Genomic DNA, 20,036 nt, shown 5'->3' with positions numbered 1-20,036 from the left:
CTACCTTCCACACCAAACCAGACTAATCAGAAAGCTTTTGATCGCTGGGGAAAAAAGTGAGGCTTTCTACCACACTCTGTGATTGCTTTAGATATATTTACATCTCAATAACATCTTAATAGTATAAAAACAATCAAACAGGAGGAAAAAAAATATATAGCCAAAGTTTAACTCAACTGCTCATTGAAAAACATTACTTTTTATTAGACTCTTTAAATATTCTTTAACAGAATTCCTGTTTATGCTTGATCTCTATACTCTACATGTTCTTTAATAATATCTTCAACACATTGGAACAATGTTATTTTCTAATGTAAAATGTAGATTTTTCCTTAAATAGATAATCACTGTCACATTTTCCTTGTCTGTAAAGCATTCTGTAAAGCAAATGATTTCAAATGTGACTTTTTTTTTCTGGTTGGGCTAAAACCTGTTTAGTTTGAATCTGAAGGAGAACAGCAAAACCTCTTCTCCCCACGTAATGGCTGTAATAGCTCATTATGCTTACATTGCAAGCAAAAAAAATAATTTTTTATGCTTTCTTACAGAAATCAAGTTAACTCCCATTTAGTTGTTTTTGATGTCATGAGCAGCAATTGGTCTATGCAATGGTTCTGAATGCCATAGAATAAATTTGATGTCAACAAACCACTGGAGAAAGAGGAATAAGATCTTAATCTATCATCCTAGCTACAGCTTGATGTAAATGACTTTATTTAAAAGAGGTTGGATTGCTTGCTTTTACTTCAGGTCACTAATGTTCTGTTCATATCAATCCTCCTTCTTTCCAACATATTTCCTTGGATTTTTTTTTTTTTAATTTGCTATAGACTTGCATGATTTTAAAGTAAGGAGTAAAAAACTGAATGAATCAAATGAGGACAAAAGTTCATCTGACATCCTGCCTCCTCCACGTATTTAAGGAATCTCAAACTAGACTCATTCACAGGCTGGTTAACATATTCATTCATAGTTCTCACCAGCAGTTGTCTGTCACCAGTTATTGTTCTTCTCATAGACCTTCCCCAGTTACTGGAAGGTTATCTCCAAAATGACACATGTTCCTGGCAGTTTGAGAAAAGAGTAAAGCAGAGGAGAAAGGAATTGTTTCTTTGGATTTTTTTTCAGTTGCAATAATTACATCTTACACTGTCCCAACTTCTCTCTTCCCAATATCTCCTAGCGACTATCTATTCTGTTTTCTTTTGTTGTCTTTAATCCCCTGCCTCTTCTCCTGTCCTCCCTTTCCAAAGCTCTGCCAGTTGCTTTTGTAATATATTAACATCACAATACCTTCCTAGCCTGAATTAGCATCCGCTAATCTTAGCTGGCACTTGAACTACTGCTCAAGGCTTCTCACTAGCTCTGAAAAATCGTTAAGCAACTATTTTGCTCTCTGCACAACTTAGATTCGGCTCCTCTCTTCTTTCATATTGCTGTTGCCATCATCATGCTCATCCTACATTCACAGATGTCATCATGATGACACAACGAAGAATCAAAATGCAAGCAAAGTCTTTCTCACGCTTCTTTAGCACGACAAGTAATCATTACTACTTATCTTCAAGACTTCATCTAACTGTTCACTCCAGTTTGTCTGACACTTTCTACTGTACTTTACCCTTTATTTTTGAGAGCTTTTCTTTCCCATATATTTTGTTCATGACTATTATTCAGGATTGTACCCTGTTCCTAAAAAGGGCATTTCCCAACGAATGATTCCATGATGCAGATAGTCTTCATTTGCATAGGCACAGTACCAAACAAACTTGTAAATCTACCTGTGAATCTCAATATCATCATCTCTGGTCATTTCAAACATTCCTCTTTAAATCTGCATAATAGAGATACCAGGAAAAGGAAAAGAGAAAAACCTCACCCACACACAGATACTTTTGTTTCACTCTAGTGACATTCACTTTCCTCTTTCTTTCACCCTATGAAACTTGAGCATCATCTCTGACTTATTCTTCAACATACCCCATCCATTCTCTACCTTTTCCATCTTTTGTCTGTTTAATGCCATTTCCTATAATCTCATCCAGTTTTGCTTTAAATGTACCACTGACAATAGAGTAGGAGTTAAAATTATTAGGCACAAACTTACTGGTGAGGTTAACGCACATAAGCATTTCCATCCACCACAGAGCAAATCATTTCAATCTTAAACAAAACAAAAAACTCTTGAAATCAGTAAAAGCACTGAGCCGAAATGAAACATGATGCATGGTTTTTTTTTTTTTTTTTTTTTTTTTTTTTTTTTTTGTATGTAACAGAGTACACTCTCTTATCACTATTCAAGCCTTGATTTAACATCACTTGTGGAGGGGAAAAGAATTCCAAATAATCTTGGCACACTGCCACACATGCCATTTCTCCATCTCTATATTTGACAAGATTTCCATAAATCTCCCAGGTAAATGTACCTAATTTGAAATCAGTCTAGACAGTGACCAAGAGGGTCCTGAATTTTCTTTATCAAAGTCAAATACTCATACAAACATGGTGAGACCTAGAGCCTTCCTAATTTCAGATACCAGAGAATCCTGAATACACCCTCACAAAGAGGGCAAACTCCGGTAGAGCAGACATGATTTTGAGACAGCCCTTTCGATGATCTCAGAGGAGAGGTTATCACTGGCATCATCACGGCAGACTGACATTTCAAGGCAAGGTTTAAGTTGTCATGAAGGACCAGATGACACGTTTTTATTTAAGCACGAATGGTTTTGAAAAAGAAATGGGAATTTCAGTGAGTTACAAGTTGAACAAATTGATTCTCTACAATCTATTTTTCACTTTTGCTCCAGTGAGGAAGTTTAAGAAATTCACACTACATAGAGTCAAAGAAATTGATGGTTTCATACTACCACTATATCACTGCCAGAAGCTTGAGCTAAACCAATCACTTTTTAACTAGAAATGGGTCTGAGACATGATATTCTGATCTCAATCTGAACTTCACAAAGTTCATGGTAGTTATGTTAGGATTTGGTATTTGGCTTAGGTTCTTCTCCACTTTTAACGACGAAGAAAAATCTCTTAAAGTAGACTATTCTCTATCAAGTTTAATAGAAATCAATAAATCAGCTTGATCCAATCTCATTTCAACATTGTAATGAGTCTAAATAGGTGTCTTTTAGCACTGCAGTTATAATAAACCCCCCTAATTCTCTCTGGGAGTAGTTTTAGTGTGGATGTGAATTCCAATATGAACAGGATTCGAGGACATCCCTGGACATGTTTGCCTGGTAATTACTGGGCAGAGTACAAACTTTAAATAGAGAAAGATTTTTAGAACACCAGAGCCCTCTACTGCCTTAACACAATATTATTTTTTTCCCTTAAATACTGCAATAAAAATCATGGAGATTTGATTCTGAATGTGAAAATAAAATGCAAAAGGTACCAAGAGAAGCAAAAAAAGCATGCTGGATTAAAGACAGAAGCTATTCTTCCCTGCTTCCAAATAGGCAGAAGTCACATAGAGAGAGAAACATTCATTCAAAAGGAGAATCTAACAAGAAACCTCTTAGGAGTATCTTATATTTCTACAGTTATAGGTGATTCACCCTGAGGATGGAGCTGGTTTTGCACCACTGTCTGCAATATTTGCACAAGCACAAGAACCAGAGGTGGGCAACACCTCACAACTTCAGTTCATTCCAGGGCTCTATTTTTGTTTTGGCTCCTGCTGCACTGCAGTAATCTCAGCAGAAGGGCACGTTCAGAAAAAGGGAATAAACGTAAAGGCTATGTAAAGGCTTTCATCATCAACTAAAACTAATCTAAAAATCAATGATGTTGAAAGGGCAGAGCTAATACAACTAACTTTACAGCCACACAAGAAATAGATACCACACACACACACCTCCTTGTCAATATGCACATGCAACTGGAAGAAAATGGATTTGGGTTAGGGAGGGGAAAATGACAAAATAGTCTTAGATTACTTCAGATCACTCATAATTTGCCATGAAAAGATGTAACAGAGCTGCCTAGGACCCTTTAATAATAAATGATTCTGAAGCAGTTTTTTTTTAATCAACACACACAGTCCTCAAAGGCAACACAGTCAGAAAAAATGACTCAGGAAAGAGGGTAGAACTGGGAATTTCCCCATATCAGCAGAGAAAGGCCAAGAGACTATATGAAACAAGGAAGATGCTCTCTACAGTTATACACAAACAGAAATGGGAAAGAATGAAGAAAGCAGAAGCTGTATACCTCTCACTAAGATTCGAGAGATGTGGTCAGTCTCAAACATCCTACTGTTCTGCAGAAGAAAAATTGCTCTGCTGAGCCTGCAGTCTTCATTTAAATACCACATTTGTCCCTTAATCAACAAGATCAGTATATCCATAAGGGAGCTTTCAGAAGTATCCAGGGCATAAGAAAAATATAACATTGATTCTGGAATCAAAAACAGCTCTTTACAATAAATATCCACAAACAGAAAATAAATTATAAAAATAAATTATCAGATTTTGCGGATTCTCATCAATGTAACATCTGAAAACAATGGCAGCACAGTAACATTTAGCATCAGAGCATTGTGTCATGAAACTGTAACATAAAGCAATCTTCACCCTTTCTACTAGGATAATCTAAGAGAATCATAGTAAACGGAATCTACTACTTTTTTATTAAAAACAAACAAACTCCAGTGCTAGAGTTTCCTGAATAATTTAAATGGCAAATCACCTGTTCATTACCATAATAAAGATCAGGGATATCACTATAGCTGCAGTGTACTGTGCTTAGCTATGAAGACCAACTCCTCCACAGGGTGTTCAATAAGCCAAACTGTAGACTTAAGCTCAGTGAAACGCAGTCAATACGAATTGGATGAGATATCACGTTTGACCAATGGGTCCAATTTTGGACCCATTTTCTGTTGGCCGACCTGAAACAACATACCTAATGTCTTGACTTCTTTGAGACAAAGAGTCTCAAACTTTCTGCCATGTATGGAAAAGAACAATAAGATCTAATGCCAGACATTAGGTTGGCCCCCAATTCCATCAGAATAGTTTCACAAAGAAGAGGGCAATGGGAGAGAAATTGAGACAACAAATATTACTGTCATGGTCTTCACATCAGAAACACGAGATTGCCCGTACACAAGTTTGCCTCGCATTGTAATTGCTGGTTTAGCAAAAGTGGGCAAGGACAAAGGACATACAGAAGCTGCTTTTGCCTAGCCTCTGGTGTGTCCAGAAAGGAAATCCTGTGCGACTTCAGAACTCTTCCACTTCCACCAGAAGGGCATGCGAAATAGGGTTATATGAAAGATCTGTCAAATATAGTATTCACACTGTTGTCTTTCCCTAAACAAGGGCACGAGAACAAGACAAGCTCATAACAACAGCACCTCGAAATACTCTCCCAGGCTCCAGCAATTCTTGACCTATGGGTCAAGGATTTCCTTATACAGAAATACCACCTTTCACTCAATGCCCTGCAATAGATTTTTTCCCCCCACTGATTTGCCTAGTTATCCATTGAACTCAATATATCCTCCATATGCAAAGAATCCTGCAGTTGGGAGCTTCACAGTTAAGTAAATTATATCATACTATAATCATTCCCCAAACAATGTAAAAATATCTAGATTGAGAGCTGAACTGATGGACCTACTTTTTATTACTGTGCACTACAGAGACTGGTCAACCTAGAATCTTAAAAGCCGAAAGAACAACAGTTTCGAACATTTAACTGAAGTATCACTTAAATTTCAAAATGTGTTTGATTTATGCACTTACTGGAGCACTGTATTACAGGAGGACAGTGAAACCAGTGCACAAAACAAGCCTTCTGAATTAGCAGAGTGCTTATGACACACAAAGAGTGAATTAATCGCAGCCCTGGCACTAACCTGTTGTGACTCTCAGGGTTTTTCACTTCACCTCACTATATATTCAGTTTTTTCATTGTACAATAGACATAATGATACTTCTCCTGCTTTTTGAAGCCTTCTGAGAATAGTAGCAATAAAAGTACTACATTAAAAAAGAAAAATACATTTATATTGAAATGTATCTATTCACTAAGAGCCATCAATTTCTAACTTGCTAGTTAAATCATCTTTATAAGCATTCATTCACACAAAAAGAATATGAAAAAATTACCTGCTCATTTTTGCAGATCCACACTGTATTCCCCTGAAGCAGAATAAAAATTTTGGCTTTGTATCCTTTCAGTTCAAGATATCCACATTTCTCAGGGGCAACAGAAGTTCGAGGCTGAGAGTTATTATCAGACTGCGATTTCAAGGCATTAAGCATCGTATTAACCCAGTCATTCCTTTCTTCTAACAACAAAAAATTAGACAAAGACAGGTTATATGTTAAGCAGCAGCTTCATTCTTCATTACCATACTGGGTTTCCTATTCTTTCTATTATGTTATGCTGTCATATGGAATAACTGTACCAGATCAGAGGATCCAAGTGAACATCCACTTTGAATAGGATGTGGGAAAGGAGAGGAGGAAGGAAGGAGGAGGGAAAAAAAAAGTGGGAAAAAAATAAGCATAAAAAAGCACAACCCCTGCCAGTGGAGAGATTAGAAAAAATAGCCATTCCCTTGACTTCCAACATTCAACAAGTAAACTGAAAGTTATAGAAACTGATGATCCATACTCAAAAAATTGTGTGTACTTGAATGCTTAATTTCAGAAAGCTCCAAGACTGAGACCATAGGGGTGGAATGTCCCCAGTCTGGAAGATCAATGGAAAAAAAGCTACAGAAGTTACAAGAGCAAAACTTGTGGAGCCTATCTGTCACTGAAGAGACAAGCTATTCCCCATTCTATGTGTGGCCAGGTTTTATGCAAAAACATTTGGCAGCTTACCTACTCCATTAAGGTACAGTGGCTAAGCTTGATATTGGGAAGGGAACTGAGTAGCTGAAAAAATACGCATTTAAATGTCTCTTGAATGCATTATTATTATTCAAAACATTGTAAATAATTGATAATTATTAATTAGGAATAATTAATAATAACAATAATTGTGCATTGTTAATGTCATAAGTTGATAAACAAAGGTAGGTATAGTAATAAAATTGCCCTCTGTCCACTGTGTTTACACATTCACCAGATTGATAAAAATATATTTTGATGCTGAGTAGTTTGAATAAATTTGATCCGTCCCCTGTGATACGAATAACGTGAAAATTCCAGTTATTTCCTCTGAAGGTTGTGAAATTTTAACTACATATACAAGGTGGCTCACCAAAGGAAAAAAGTTCTGCTCACAATATAAAGTTCACAAAATCAGTTCCCAGCATTTCAGAGTGCCACCAAAACAACAGTGCATTTACTTCTTAATGTATTAAGAAGGAACAAATAAAGGAGCTTAAGAATGGGGGAATTATTTGAAGAGGAACACAGTAGCCTGACAACCTACCACGGGGATGATGGATGACCTGAGTATTCATTCCTCTTGAGAGTATAAGTTTTAAAACAAATTCTTAAAACTGTTTGAAAATAGTTTTTTAAAAAATACTGGAATTTTTAAGAATAGTTGATGGTATCATATTAGCCTAAAGTATTTTTAATACTGTTTCACTACAATCAAATAAAATCTGATTATGTTTGGGCAGATTATGCATCTAAATCTGTATTATCAATCAATAGAATTTTTTTTTTTTTTTTTTTTTTTTTTTTGCCTCGAGATGCTCCTAAGCTCCCCAAAGCATTACATATAGAGTTTTTTACATTTGGATATTTAAATGAATCCAAAAATAGCATTACTTGATATAACACCAAAAAAAGAAATCGCAACACAGTGTGAACAAAATGAACACTACAGTCTATACATTGAAGACTGATAGTGGTACCAAGAGACACAAGTTGATGAAAACAGCAATAGGATTCTGTATTTTAATACTCTAACAGAAGGAAAGGAAAGCTAATAAATAAGGTCCACAGTATGAAATTTTTATATAAGTCTCCACTTCAAAATCTTTGAATAGAAGTTAAACACCCTAGGAATAACCCCAGCACAATTTTCAAACACAAACTCACAGAAGGACTAGAATCAACTAACAAGTTTGTGCACATACCAGAGAGAAAGCAGGGTTGTTTACATAGTTTACTGTGAATACATCATTCAGCTCTGGATATAGTAAGGACAAAATTGTTTGTCCAACGCACATTTCTAACCTTAAGTGAAATGCTTTAAAGACAAGCCACTCTGTCCAAAGAAGGTTACGTATCAAATAAAAATACAACTTCTTGTGTAACAAGCGGCTGTTCTGAATACACAATACTAAATGTTTTATAAGCAAGTATAAGTTGTTAATGTTTTTATAATATGCAAAGGCAACAGTCCATAAAGCAAATTATGGCCTGGCAAAATTCATTTATTGCTGCTACGTTACAATGTATTACAAAAAAAAATCTATTTTAAAAGAAAGCAAAGTCAAAAATAATAAGTGACATGCTTTTTAACTAAGCTAACAGCATAAAAATGCCTGAAAAGATCTGAGCCAAACCTGATAAGGATTTGTTCACTGATGCTGCATTCCTGTTACAGCCTAGAGTGAATGTTTACAACCAAGCTATAACCCATAAAAATGGAAGTTGATGATGGAAATGTGAAGAGATCCTAAACTGTAATGGTGCTGGCATGTGCTGCTGCAAATACATATTGCATATCTTTTAAGTACTCCTTAGGTATTCCATTTTATTATTTCCATAAATAAGTTAAATCATATATTCACTAATAGTGATTCCACATATTATAGCTCTTGGTTGATAAAGCATTAAATTAGAATATACAAAAACTTCCCATTTACATTTGTATTCTCTATCAATACATTGTTGAAAATACTGTATAAGACAGTAAAAAAACACCCACAAAAATCCAAGTTCTCTTTGTTCACAGTATCACATCCAGCCAATCAACTTCATTGATGCTCTTTGTCAATTTCATATCAAGTAGTGACTCAGAGCAGATGGCTGAGAACACACAGACTCTAAGTGCTTCTAGTGAGTGCTAAGAAGTGCCTGGGAAACAAAAACATCATGTTTGGGAAGCACAGAGGAAGAGGCAAGAGCTGGAAAATAGCATGCCTTTTTTTTTTTTTTTTTTTTTAAAGTCATTCCCCAACAAATTCCATGCTTCAAAGCAGATCTTTCTACAAACTAAGCCTATCAAAGTTTAAAGGATAGGATTATGCTAAACATCTTAAATCAGATCCTTCAAATACCAGCATAATAGAGATTTTCTGATGGTCTTGCCAACCCACTTTGGACTGTGTTCCTGAGGAAACAGGCTTACACAGTTACACTTTGTGAACTGACATATGCTTATCTATCTATTCATCTAATGACTTTGAAATCCACTAGAATATATCAAAACTATTTCAAATAGGAATGACGGTATGAAAGGTAAGTTGCAAAATATGTATAACAGTTTTTGCAACTGTTCAGCCTACCAGTTGCAACTGGTCAGCCTACACCTATCACACTTTGCAGAAAAGGTGCTTTTGCATGAGCACAAATGGTCTTCTGTGGAAAATTTCAGAGACTGTAATATATCAAACTTTATTCAATCTGGTGTCCACAGAAGCTTTATTATTATTATTATCAAAATACAAAGGTTTCAGGCATGGAAGCGAAATGAGAAATTTCCTAGATCTGTTTCAAGCAGATCTCAATAGTAAGACCTAAGAAGTAGTATTAATCGCAATTCATTAATCCAACTACTCCACAGAATCTGGGAGAGGCCTTCAAGTTCTAGAGATACAGAATAAATCCACTCTTTTCTCAAAATAAATAATAAAAATATATGTGTGTGTATACTTTTGCATATAAACACATACACAAAACTTCTCCACAGTCCTAAAACCTCAGTAGCCATGTCCATTGTACCTAGACCATAATTTAATTTAGATCATCTAAAAAGAATTTTTAATCCAAATCTCACTTTATGAGCCTAAGATAGCTGGATTCCAAACATACTTCTGATGGTGTGACTTTACAAACATATCACAAACATATTTATCAGCAGTCACTACCACGACTTTCTAGCAGTCATCACTAGAATCACATGGCCTGCTTACCTTCTTTATCCACCCGGAAGACAAAAGTCCTGTGGGATGTGACGACTTCAAATTTATTCTCCCCGTGAACTCCTACTGTTGCTATTGCAGAAAGAAGGATTATTCCCTTAGAAAACACTTCCTGCAATAGAAACACCATAAAAATAGTTAATAAGTCTCAGGGAATATTAAATATCTCTCTCGTTTAGATACCTGATCTAAATGTCACATTACTTGCTGTGACGTTTAGGAGGTTTATGTATTCAGACAGTGCTCTTAAAAGTTCATAATATTATTAATAGAATTTGTACCAAATAGTAAATTATTTTACTACCTACATGTCACCAGCTTCACTGTTACGCCTCTATGCAAACCTGCTGACCTAAAAAATAGAGTAAAATCCCACACTAACATATAATGCACGTGGTATGTATATATATGAGACTCAATTTCATGAATTGTCTTGAGACACTAATATTTCAAAATATCATGCCCTCACCTAAATGTACAATTGCATATTAAAATTAATTATCTCACAAAATCTTCATTAAAAATAAAATGCTCTTTGAAAAGAATGAGATAAGAAAAAAAAGAAAAAAAGGTACCTTTCTCAGGTATCAACTTTCCAAACTTCTGTCCCTTCCCTTCTCCCTCAGTGATGAGTCAATAGCAAAAAGGGTAAATAAATGCACTGATTTTATCTCTAATCATAAACTGAAAAGGAGTCACCGGTTCTCTGCAAAAATCTATTACCCTGTCAGTATTAAAGAGAAACTTCTAGCTTGGCTTGGTTCTCTTCTACTGTACAAAGTGGAAGGAAAAAAATCCCCTGTAATCATCATTTGGTGCCAAATTTCCAAGTTTTCCATATTTCAACTATGCAATCAGGACTCTTGAACTTAAAACAAGTAAGGAAAATAGAATTATCGCAAAACTTAGATTTAGATTTTACTGCTTAAATTAATGAACCACATGCAGGAATGTCCAAGAGTCAGCTCCCCATAAGGGCTTTGCATTACAATAACTTCCTTCCTAAAGTATTAATTATTATAATAAGACTGTATAAGGCCTCAAGGTACCACTGTGATGTACCACATGTTGCTATAACTGCAGCATACCCTTCACCCTGTCAGCCAGAATGGTCTTAGTACTATGTACCCATTCTTATTACGGCTGTACTTGTTCAAAGAGATTTTAACACAACGATTTTTTATTTGCTAAAAGAGTGAGATCTTGTGTTAACTACTGATCCTTCACAGTAGCAAAGCAAAACCTTACATAGATGTTATTTCTAAAGGTGTTTGAAAATGACTATATTATGGTGTTTGCAGGCATCTACTGGCAGTACTTGGTACTGTAAGAGAATACCTTAGACTACTGTAAGTATATAAGCTGTAAGTAATAGCTATATTATTTCACCTACTTCTTAAAAAGTGGTTTCCTTTTTAAGCTGAGCAGTTTTGCTTTTGCTTTTTAAACAGCTAAAACTTTTTAAGTCTTTATTCTTCAAGGCAGATATATTTCCAAATACAGTTTAAACCATGAGAACTACTCAATCATATTTCTGTAGCTCTCTAATATGCTTTAATCTCTAATATGCTTCTCTTTCATATGCAAGAAATAATGCCTACTATTTCAAGATTTCTTGTTGATCTTGTTGATCGAGACTGAATTTCTCTCAAATACTCTAGACAAGAAATTAGGTGAATTATTTTAAAACAAAAACAAAACAAAAAAAGAAAAAGAAAGTAAAAAAGAGGAAAAAGGAAAAGAAAGAAAAAAGAGGAAAAAAGTAATCAAGCTTGTTAAGATCAATTCCTTTAAGAGAAATGTTTACTTTCCAATACAATCCAGTGAAGCCCTTCCTTGCTAGATATGTTTCAGAGCTGTTCTAAAAGGCCTATAAAAACACGATTTGGCACTGTTTTGGGTTTCCTTCTGCAACAGATGAACTATGACTTATTCCAAGAATGACAGTGATTCTTCTGCTTCCCTAGAAAGTTTAGCTCATGGTTAAGCTCAAAAGCAACATAACATATTTTAATACAGGAATTACTTTCCCAATAAATCACTAATATATTTCTCAGGGCTCCTAAGGTGCTTTTAAATGAACCCAATCAATAAAAGCAGGAGTTTTGCCTTATTGTAAAGTGTGCTGTACAGCACCAGAGATGCTCTACTGAAAGCAGGAAGAACTCCCAAATAAAAGCTACGCATAACTGGTAGCTGAAAAGAATTCTCAAACTGTATCTTCCTTTCTTGAGCTTGTTCTTGCTTCTGTTAACCACATTCTGTTAAAGACAAAACCACACAGGATGTTGCTCTGACCGCATCATCTTGCGAACATATGAAATCAGCAGCATCAGTGATTCAAACAAAAACAGTTCCTAGGTCAGATGCTGCTTGTAGGAAATGAATATTTTTCTTCATATATGCAGGTACAAAGGAAAGAAGAGATCTGTATTGACTAAATGGAGACTCTCAACAAGATCAAGGTTAGACAAAGGTTTAGGCAACTCAGGTTTAGATCACCCAGAAAAGCATTAGGGTGGGCCACAGTGCATGTTTTCATGAATGTTCCTCTCCTACTCCTCCACACACTTCTCTCTTGATTAGCCATGTAGCACAATTCCCCTTTTTAAAAATTTAATTCTGTTGTAGGATGTACTTTTTGGACAACAATTTCTTTTAAGTTCCTAATTCAAGTGACAAATAGAGTGTTTCTAGATAAAATAAACGCTCTTTTTAAAATCATTCAGTCTACCTGAAAACTCCTTGCAATAATCAGGAAAATATCTCTGTAAGGATTGGTTTTCTTCTGAGAACCATTTAAATTGAGATTTGAAAAGCTAAGAGTATAACACTTCCTTCAGAAATACGTTGTTTGTGTAGGACTGTTCTTGGACAATGACATATTAGGAGAGAGGGGTCTGATCATTTAAATCTAGAACATTAAAAAAAACAGCTTCCCTATTTAAATATAATTAGTCATTTAAAACCCAGTCAGAGGACAGACATGTTGCCTGAGCACTGAACTGTATGATTGTGCCAGCTTTTATTAGAACAAGCAGTGCTGACTCCTGAGCTGCATGCAAGGCCTGAAGTGTCTGCTGATAGTAACTTACAGTGTCGAGGTAGCAACACACAAACAAATGCAATGTGCTGGTAGCCATTACCAGGTTATGGGAGAAGTGATCCAGCAGAGATCACTGGACCAAAAACTGCATGTCCCACAGTGATACCACTGCTCAGTCCAGCACAGTCCAACTTTGCACAGAGAACTACAGGTAGATGGTATATTATCATCCTATCTACAAACTACTGCAAGAGTTCCATCAAATCCTCAGCTGTCAGTTTGTTTCGGGCCTTGCTAAAATCTTCATATATCTGAGAAAAAGTGACTCATCAACTTAAGAAGTCAAACACTTGGGCATGGTCAAATTGCACACAACAGATCAACCAGCATCTCTCTGTATCCCAGGAGTGAGGTTTTCTACTCAGCTTACAGGAGAACAGAGTCAAAGAAGCTTCAAACCAAGCCTTTTCCAAGCTTCTGATATCCAGCCCTTTCAAAGACCTTTGTGTAGAAGAGCTAGGGAAGGTAGCTTCTTATGAGTACTATAGCATGTTAAAAACTACCCTAAACACAAAGGAGGATTCAAGATTCCTGGGATCTTCTATGACATGAAGCGAAAATAAATAAATAAATAAGCAAGCAAAAAAGGCCTAAGCCAGAGTTAGTAAGCTCAAGCTGTTTAGTACAATCAACAGGAACAACCACAACAAATTAAAAAGGGCCCCGTAGAGCTATAAGATTGGATGTAATAGCACTTCTTTCCTCAATTATGCTACAGACTGTGTTACACAAATATCAATGCTTCATTCTCCAAGCCTTTCTTAATGACTAATGCTGCTTTTCTTCTCTAAAGCTCTGTGATAAACACACTAAGAAGCTAACAGGTCACTATCCCTCCAGTACCTATGTTATTCTATTGTTCTTTTCACATATCCAGTCATTTCTTTTACTTTAAGTGAAGCTTGTTAAGAAAGCATGAACAGTCTCAAGTTTCTGATCAGTTGGCATGGTGAGAATCAATGGAAATTATTGTTTGAATCTAATTTCCCTGGTCCTTTGGGACCCACTTGATTTTTTCTAGCTTCTATTTTTTCCCTTCATAATCTACTAAAACAGGCTTAAAAGTGTTGACGGAATTCTTCCTGTTTACAACAACCCAACATAATACTCAACAACTTTTACTGGAAATTGTATCTTGTTCCAAATTTAATATGCATATTCAGGAAGCTTTACAGTGTTTCAAATAATATACATGCATATAATGTCACCTCCACCAAACAAGCACATTATATGTGTCTGCCATTTTTAAGCTTAATGGGATTTTTATTTCTCCTAAGAGAAATTAAGTAAACTAATCATGTAGCAGCAGCAGAAGTTTTGTGGTGAGCTCAAGTGTACTGGATAGACAGAAAACAAATATAATGAGAAATATTTTCAAGAAAAATAAAAAAGGCAAGCAGAGAAGTTTTAAATACAGGGTCCTAAAGAACACCATATATTCTTTGTGAAAAGCAGTAGTAAAAGGTCAAATAAGTCTTTTGTGAATCTTCTTTTTGTACAGGAAACACAGTTTCTCTTCAAAGGAACAATCTATAAATGCATTTTAGTATCACAAATCAAAAAGAACTACTTTAATCAAAATAGCTTTCTAAAATTGGAAAGAGAGACAGGTCTTTTGACTAGGGTTAAGCTAGGGTCATGATAAAACTTTTAGCAAGAATCAGTCATAGCTAAAGAAGCAAAGACGAATCACTGATATCACAGCACTATGCTGATTTTTAACAGACCCAAATGCAAGCTAGTCTAATGTTTTGTGTTTTTCTTCTGGAATATATACAGGAGAAAAAAAAAAAAAAAAAGGTACTCCTTTTCAGTTTTAAAGTGTTCCGTGCCAAGCTTAAACTTTGTTCTTTCAAACAAAACAAAACAAAACAAATCCAATGTAATTTGGCACTACCAGTAGAAATGACACTTGATTTTGTGGTTTGCACGATTCTGTTCTATTTCATAGAATTCAGCAGCCTTCCCCCTTCAATACAATACGAAGTTCTGATGATATCTAACAAAAAAGGTCAGGATCAAAAGCAGGAAAAGAGGATTAACGAGAAATTAAGATCTGAAAGACACCCTGAAATAATGCCGCATCTTAATCTTTTGCAATTGGAAATACATCTAATAATATTTATTTGTACTTTTAATGAATTCTTTCATGGTCCTTATTATGTTACAGAGATATATTTTGTTCCAATCACCACATAACTTACCTTTTCATTATTGTAATAGGAAATGCTGTCTCCATCAAACTTGACCCAGCGTTTCTGAAACATTCGTTTGCTGTGGATAAAAAATTAATACAATTAAAATGATGACAAATTGCACTCATTTTTAAGAGCACTGGAAATACAAATCATACAAAGGCCAAAGCATATTTTAACTTGCTGTGTTTCAGCCTAAGCATTTAGAAAACTGAAGTAACACGGCTAACATTTTCAAAAGTGGAATGAATTTCAAATATAATAAAAATATCAAACGTGAAAACAATAAGTGTAGCATTAATGGACTTATTCTATAAATCAGTGTCTTTCTCATATTTATGAAGTGTTTTTACCCTCCTTCCCATGTGAGCTGTATCACATTTGAAGTGATGAGAAAAGAGCCTCTCAGTAACTTAATTATCCTGCTCCCCAGAATAAACAGTGATTTTTACTAACTGACTTCTGCACACCTCCTGCTCCACTCCTGTAGGCAAAACTTAGGTCCATTACCATCCTCATAGGACTTACTGTCCCCAAGGCCTGGGTAGGAAGCCTAGAACCAGAGCCTCACCGGAGGTCTCAGATGTTTATGAAGCAATGGAGCCAGCAGGGCATAGCCCTCCCATCAGCTTAGTTCACTCACTAAGAAGATTTGCTTTGGCCTTTATATGACACTGCAATGGTTTCATTTCCGTGAAATAGTCTATTCTTGCAAAAATGAATCACTAATCTGTCCTGATAAACTTAGAGTGGAAGTAAAAGCATTTCAGAAACTCCAGTTATTCCTGATTATATCTATTTTCAAAGTCCTCTAGCTCTCTCCCAGAAAGCACAAGAAATACATGGAAACTAACAGGTATAAAGGAGGGTAGGCTGTTTTTCTCAGAGTTGGAGAAAAATCTGAATACAGGGCATACTTTTACGAGATACACGCACTGTAAAGTCTCCAAAAAGGAAAATCAAGTCTAAAATGTCTCTCTCAACGTATCATGAGAAGAACATCTCTACAAGGTATATCTTCCATCAGCCACCTCTTCTGCACACTCGCTTCCCTGCCATTCATCCCAGGCCAACCAACTAATGGTGGTCATCCCAAATCATTCAACAAGTACAATATAAAACTTCATTTTCCATCTATGTTATCTGCTGGAGATCATTGATTATTGTCTCAGTTTACTGTTAACTCACTCTATAAGGACTTGCTTAAAAAATTATTTTTCACAAACCTTACGTTCTTCACTGTGTTCATTAAATGTTGACAGCCTATTAGTTAGGGTCTATATAAGAGTTTCAATTCTAGAATCCATTAAACAGTTAATTAAGCAAGAACAAGAACCTACTCCAACATCTCTTTTCCCAATATTATTCTCTTTCCTATTAAATGAGTGCTCTGCTTTAGGATTAGTAGACTGCGATAGTTTATCAAAACTTTAATTAAATAGCGGCTCTGAGTTAATTAACTGGTATTATATGACAATAATACATCATATTTTTCTTAAACTGGAAAGGCTAATGTAAAATCTAGTTTCCATTAAAATGACAATAAACTTCATATGGTACAGTGAAAACTGAATTTAGTCACATATATGATGAGAATAAACTCGATAACTTTAAATGTAGAGTGAGTTAACTAAAGAGAAACTGTATTTTAAATGCACAATTTGCAGCAATTTAAGGAAACAGTTTCAAAAGCCTTCTCTTGAGAAGGCTCAGAGTGCTAGGTGTAAATGAGGTGGCTTAATTAAAAATAAATGAAAACAACAACAAAAAACCTCCACCAACCTCAAACACTCCAAAAAAAAAGAAAAAAAATAAAATTCAATTGGTATGGATTGAAATGAATCATGACATGGTTTTAATAGATGGATAATTCACTATTCTCTTTTCTTTGTTTTTTTATTTAAGGAAGAATTAGTGTTTAGATATTTGAGAAATGGTATTATAGGAGAGAGAAGAAATAAAAAAAAATCTGTTTAGTAAAGCACATTTAAGAACAAGTCCTTTAAATTTAACTAGCGAATCTCAGTGATTGAAAACTAATTACACTCCAATTGTTCCACAGTCTTGCTAAATAATAATTTTATGGTAAACTATCTTTCAGAAACAGTATATACTGTATCTACAGCCTTCATCCTCTGTTCTTAACTTTATTGCTTTTAACAGTACCAGTCAAGCCAGCTGGATCTATGGTAAACTATCTTTCAGAAACAGTATATACTGTATCTACAGCCTTCATCCTCTGTTCTTAACTTTATTGCTTTTAACAGTACCAGTCAAGCCAGCTGGATCTAGAAACATATTTTATAGATTCTATTAACTAATGGGCAAAGGTATGTAAAAAATACAATGGAAATACAATCTTCGCAGTTATGCAGTAATCATTACAAATACCGTACCCTTGAGGAGATAATTTATCCAGCCATCCAGCTTTAACCTTCTTTGCTGATGGTCCATAAAAACAAGCATATGGTGTTATTGACTCATTCACAGTCAAAGCTGGATCTCCATCAAAAGTCCGAAGATGCATTCCCTTACTGACCAAGCAATTTGAATCTTCACTGTGGATTTTACTAGATGATGATAAATGGGATTTCGCTTTACTTTTCTTTTTCTTTAAAGACAAAGAATGTTGTTCCACAATAGAATATACAGATTCACTTTCAAGCTCTTCTGGTAGCACTGCTTTGTTCTCAGAAGACAGAGCTTCACTCCTCACAGAGGCCTTTGTCTTCTCTTCCTTGTTGTTAAGGGAACTACAAAGAAAAAAGCACATTTTATTCTTAACGTATCGATAAAATGCTAAAATAAATAAAACTAATAATTAGGATATTTTTTCTTGAGACACATTTATTATATTTTACTTTTGCAATAACCCTAGACCAATGCTAAACATATATTTTAATTACGATCAAAACTGAATCTCCATTTCTCCAATCATTAGGACTGGTAGTAAGACAATACTTGCTAGTTCCTTTAGAGGCCTGAATACTGCAGAACTTCAACTTAAAAAAAAAAAAAAGAAAGAAAAGAAAAAGAAAAGAAAAAAGAAAACTTTTTAACTTTTTCATAAAGGTAGTTTTGTCTTACAGGTTTGGGGGGCTTGTAGTTTCCCTCTCTCCCCCTCAATAGGAGCCAGGTACAGACTGAAAATTTAAGGAACCCAAGAGCTGATGTCTCTCATCTGCTCAGACCACTGACCACAGCCACACAGCAGGAGTAGACAATGACTTCATTCACAGTACAGTTAGGAAGTGGCAGAACAAGAAAGTATTCAAACACAGTTATCTAGGAGACAGAGGGTTCAAATGGAAGAAAGTACAGTAATGGCTGCATCTTTCACAGGTAGAGATATCTACAGGATATCAACAAAGATCAATTTCTCCTCCTAAAATTTAAAGCTTTTTTTTTAAAAAAAAAAAAAAAAAAAAAAACTCTTATTTAATACCAGCATTCCTTGTGAAAAGAGTGTTCTTCATTCATTTCCAAATCCAATTTATTCTCATAATCCAAGAATTCACTTCCATGAAGTTCCTAGAAAATAAAAATGTATTCAGATAAACATTTGTACTGAAAGACTAGGTGACATTAAAATTACTGCAGACGTGTCACACAAAAATCCCCCAACTAGCAAAGCTCTTTTTGCTGCATTTTAGAATGATATACATTTTTGAAAGATATTTTAAATCAATATCTTAAGAAATATTATTTTCAATATTTCCATTTTAAATAATCATATTCAGATAAACAACAGCAAAAATATTTGAGGAAAGTCCAAAAAAACTGCTGCAGAACAAATTAAAGGAAGAAATTCAATGCATGGAAGTATTAGGGTTTTTTGAAAGTGCAATGAATATTATTTTACAACTGAAATTTTCTAAGGTCAGCAGCTGAATATATATGAAGTATACTGCAAATAATGTACAACTGTTAGTCTGTTTTTACTGTCAATACTTGTTTTCCAGATTAAACATATAGCCTTCAGAATACATGAAGGATAAAGTTATGACAAAATTTGAGTTGCTACAGTAAAACTGCACTCAGACATACAAAATATGTCTAGCATTTTCTTGACTTCTTTTTCCTAAAAGGCACACAGTCTTTTTTGTTATTAACATTTGTTTAGAAGTTTTTATTACCCAACTGCTCACTGTACAAAATGCTGAGCTGAACACTAATAAAGAACATTACATTTTGCATTCCCTAAACTTGATCTGTCAATCTTATTGCATTACTAAGCTTCTCACTCAATACTCATTTTTCTTTCTTTAGAAAACCAAGCTAAAATGAACAGTTTCATGTTTGATAATGGAAGCATTTTAATTTATTCATTTAAGCCTTGAAGTATATGTCATGAGGCTGAAAAGTGAAAAACGAAAAGTGGATAAGCTTTCACGACTATTGCCATTTGTTTTCTGAGAAGCAGTACTACATCTTACATTTGAGAGATGTATCTTGGCAACATGAAAAAAGACAAACTTAAAATTTAAGAGCATAGCCAAAAGCTGAATACGTGTAACTACAGCAAAAATTGCAGAAATCACAGGCTGCTGAGAGGCCAATCCTAGGGGAACATTCTGGCATTCTGGCTTCCCCTGCCAGCCAGATCCTTTAAAGAAAAGGAAAGAACAAAAAAAGAAAAAGAAAAAAAAATGCT

General features: G+C 34.9%; 1 protein-coding gene across 1 annotated transcript in view; it reads right to left on the bottom strand.

The window, feature by feature from the left end:
- ARAP2 (ArfGAP with RhoGAP domain, ankyrin repeat and PH domain 2) overlaps positions 1-20,036 on the bottom strand; it is a 101,169-nt gene that overhangs the window by 68,628 nt on the left and 12,505 nt on the right. Inside the window, exons 4-8 of the mRNA XM_088524345.1 lie at positions 18,828-18,913; positions 17,779-18,135; positions 15,392-15,461; positions 10,073-10,193; positions 6,132-6,313 (exon numbers count right to left, since the gene is read on the bottom strand). Of these exons, the coding sequence (XP_088380471.1) occupies positions 6,132-6,313; positions 10,073-10,193; positions 15,392-15,461; positions 17,779-18,135; positions 18,828-18,913 (816 nt within the window). The remainder of the gene's footprint in view (positions 1-6,131; positions 6,314-10,072; positions 10,194-15,391; positions 15,462-17,778; positions 18,136-18,827; positions 18,914-20,036) is intronic.

This window comes from Tinamus guttatus, unplaced genomic scaffold (assembly GCF_059628265.1).
Source record: "Tinamus guttatus ecotype Peru unplaced genomic scaffold, ASM5962826v1 Tinamus_guttatus_pri_ptg000210l, whole genome shotgun sequence".
NCBI classification, from domain to species: domain Eukaryota; kingdom Metazoa; phylum Chordata; class Aves; order Tinamiformes; family Tinamidae; genus Tinamus; species Tinamus guttatus.
Note: the sequence above shows the minus strand (reverse complement) of the source record. Positions and strands in the feature narration are given on the sequence as shown.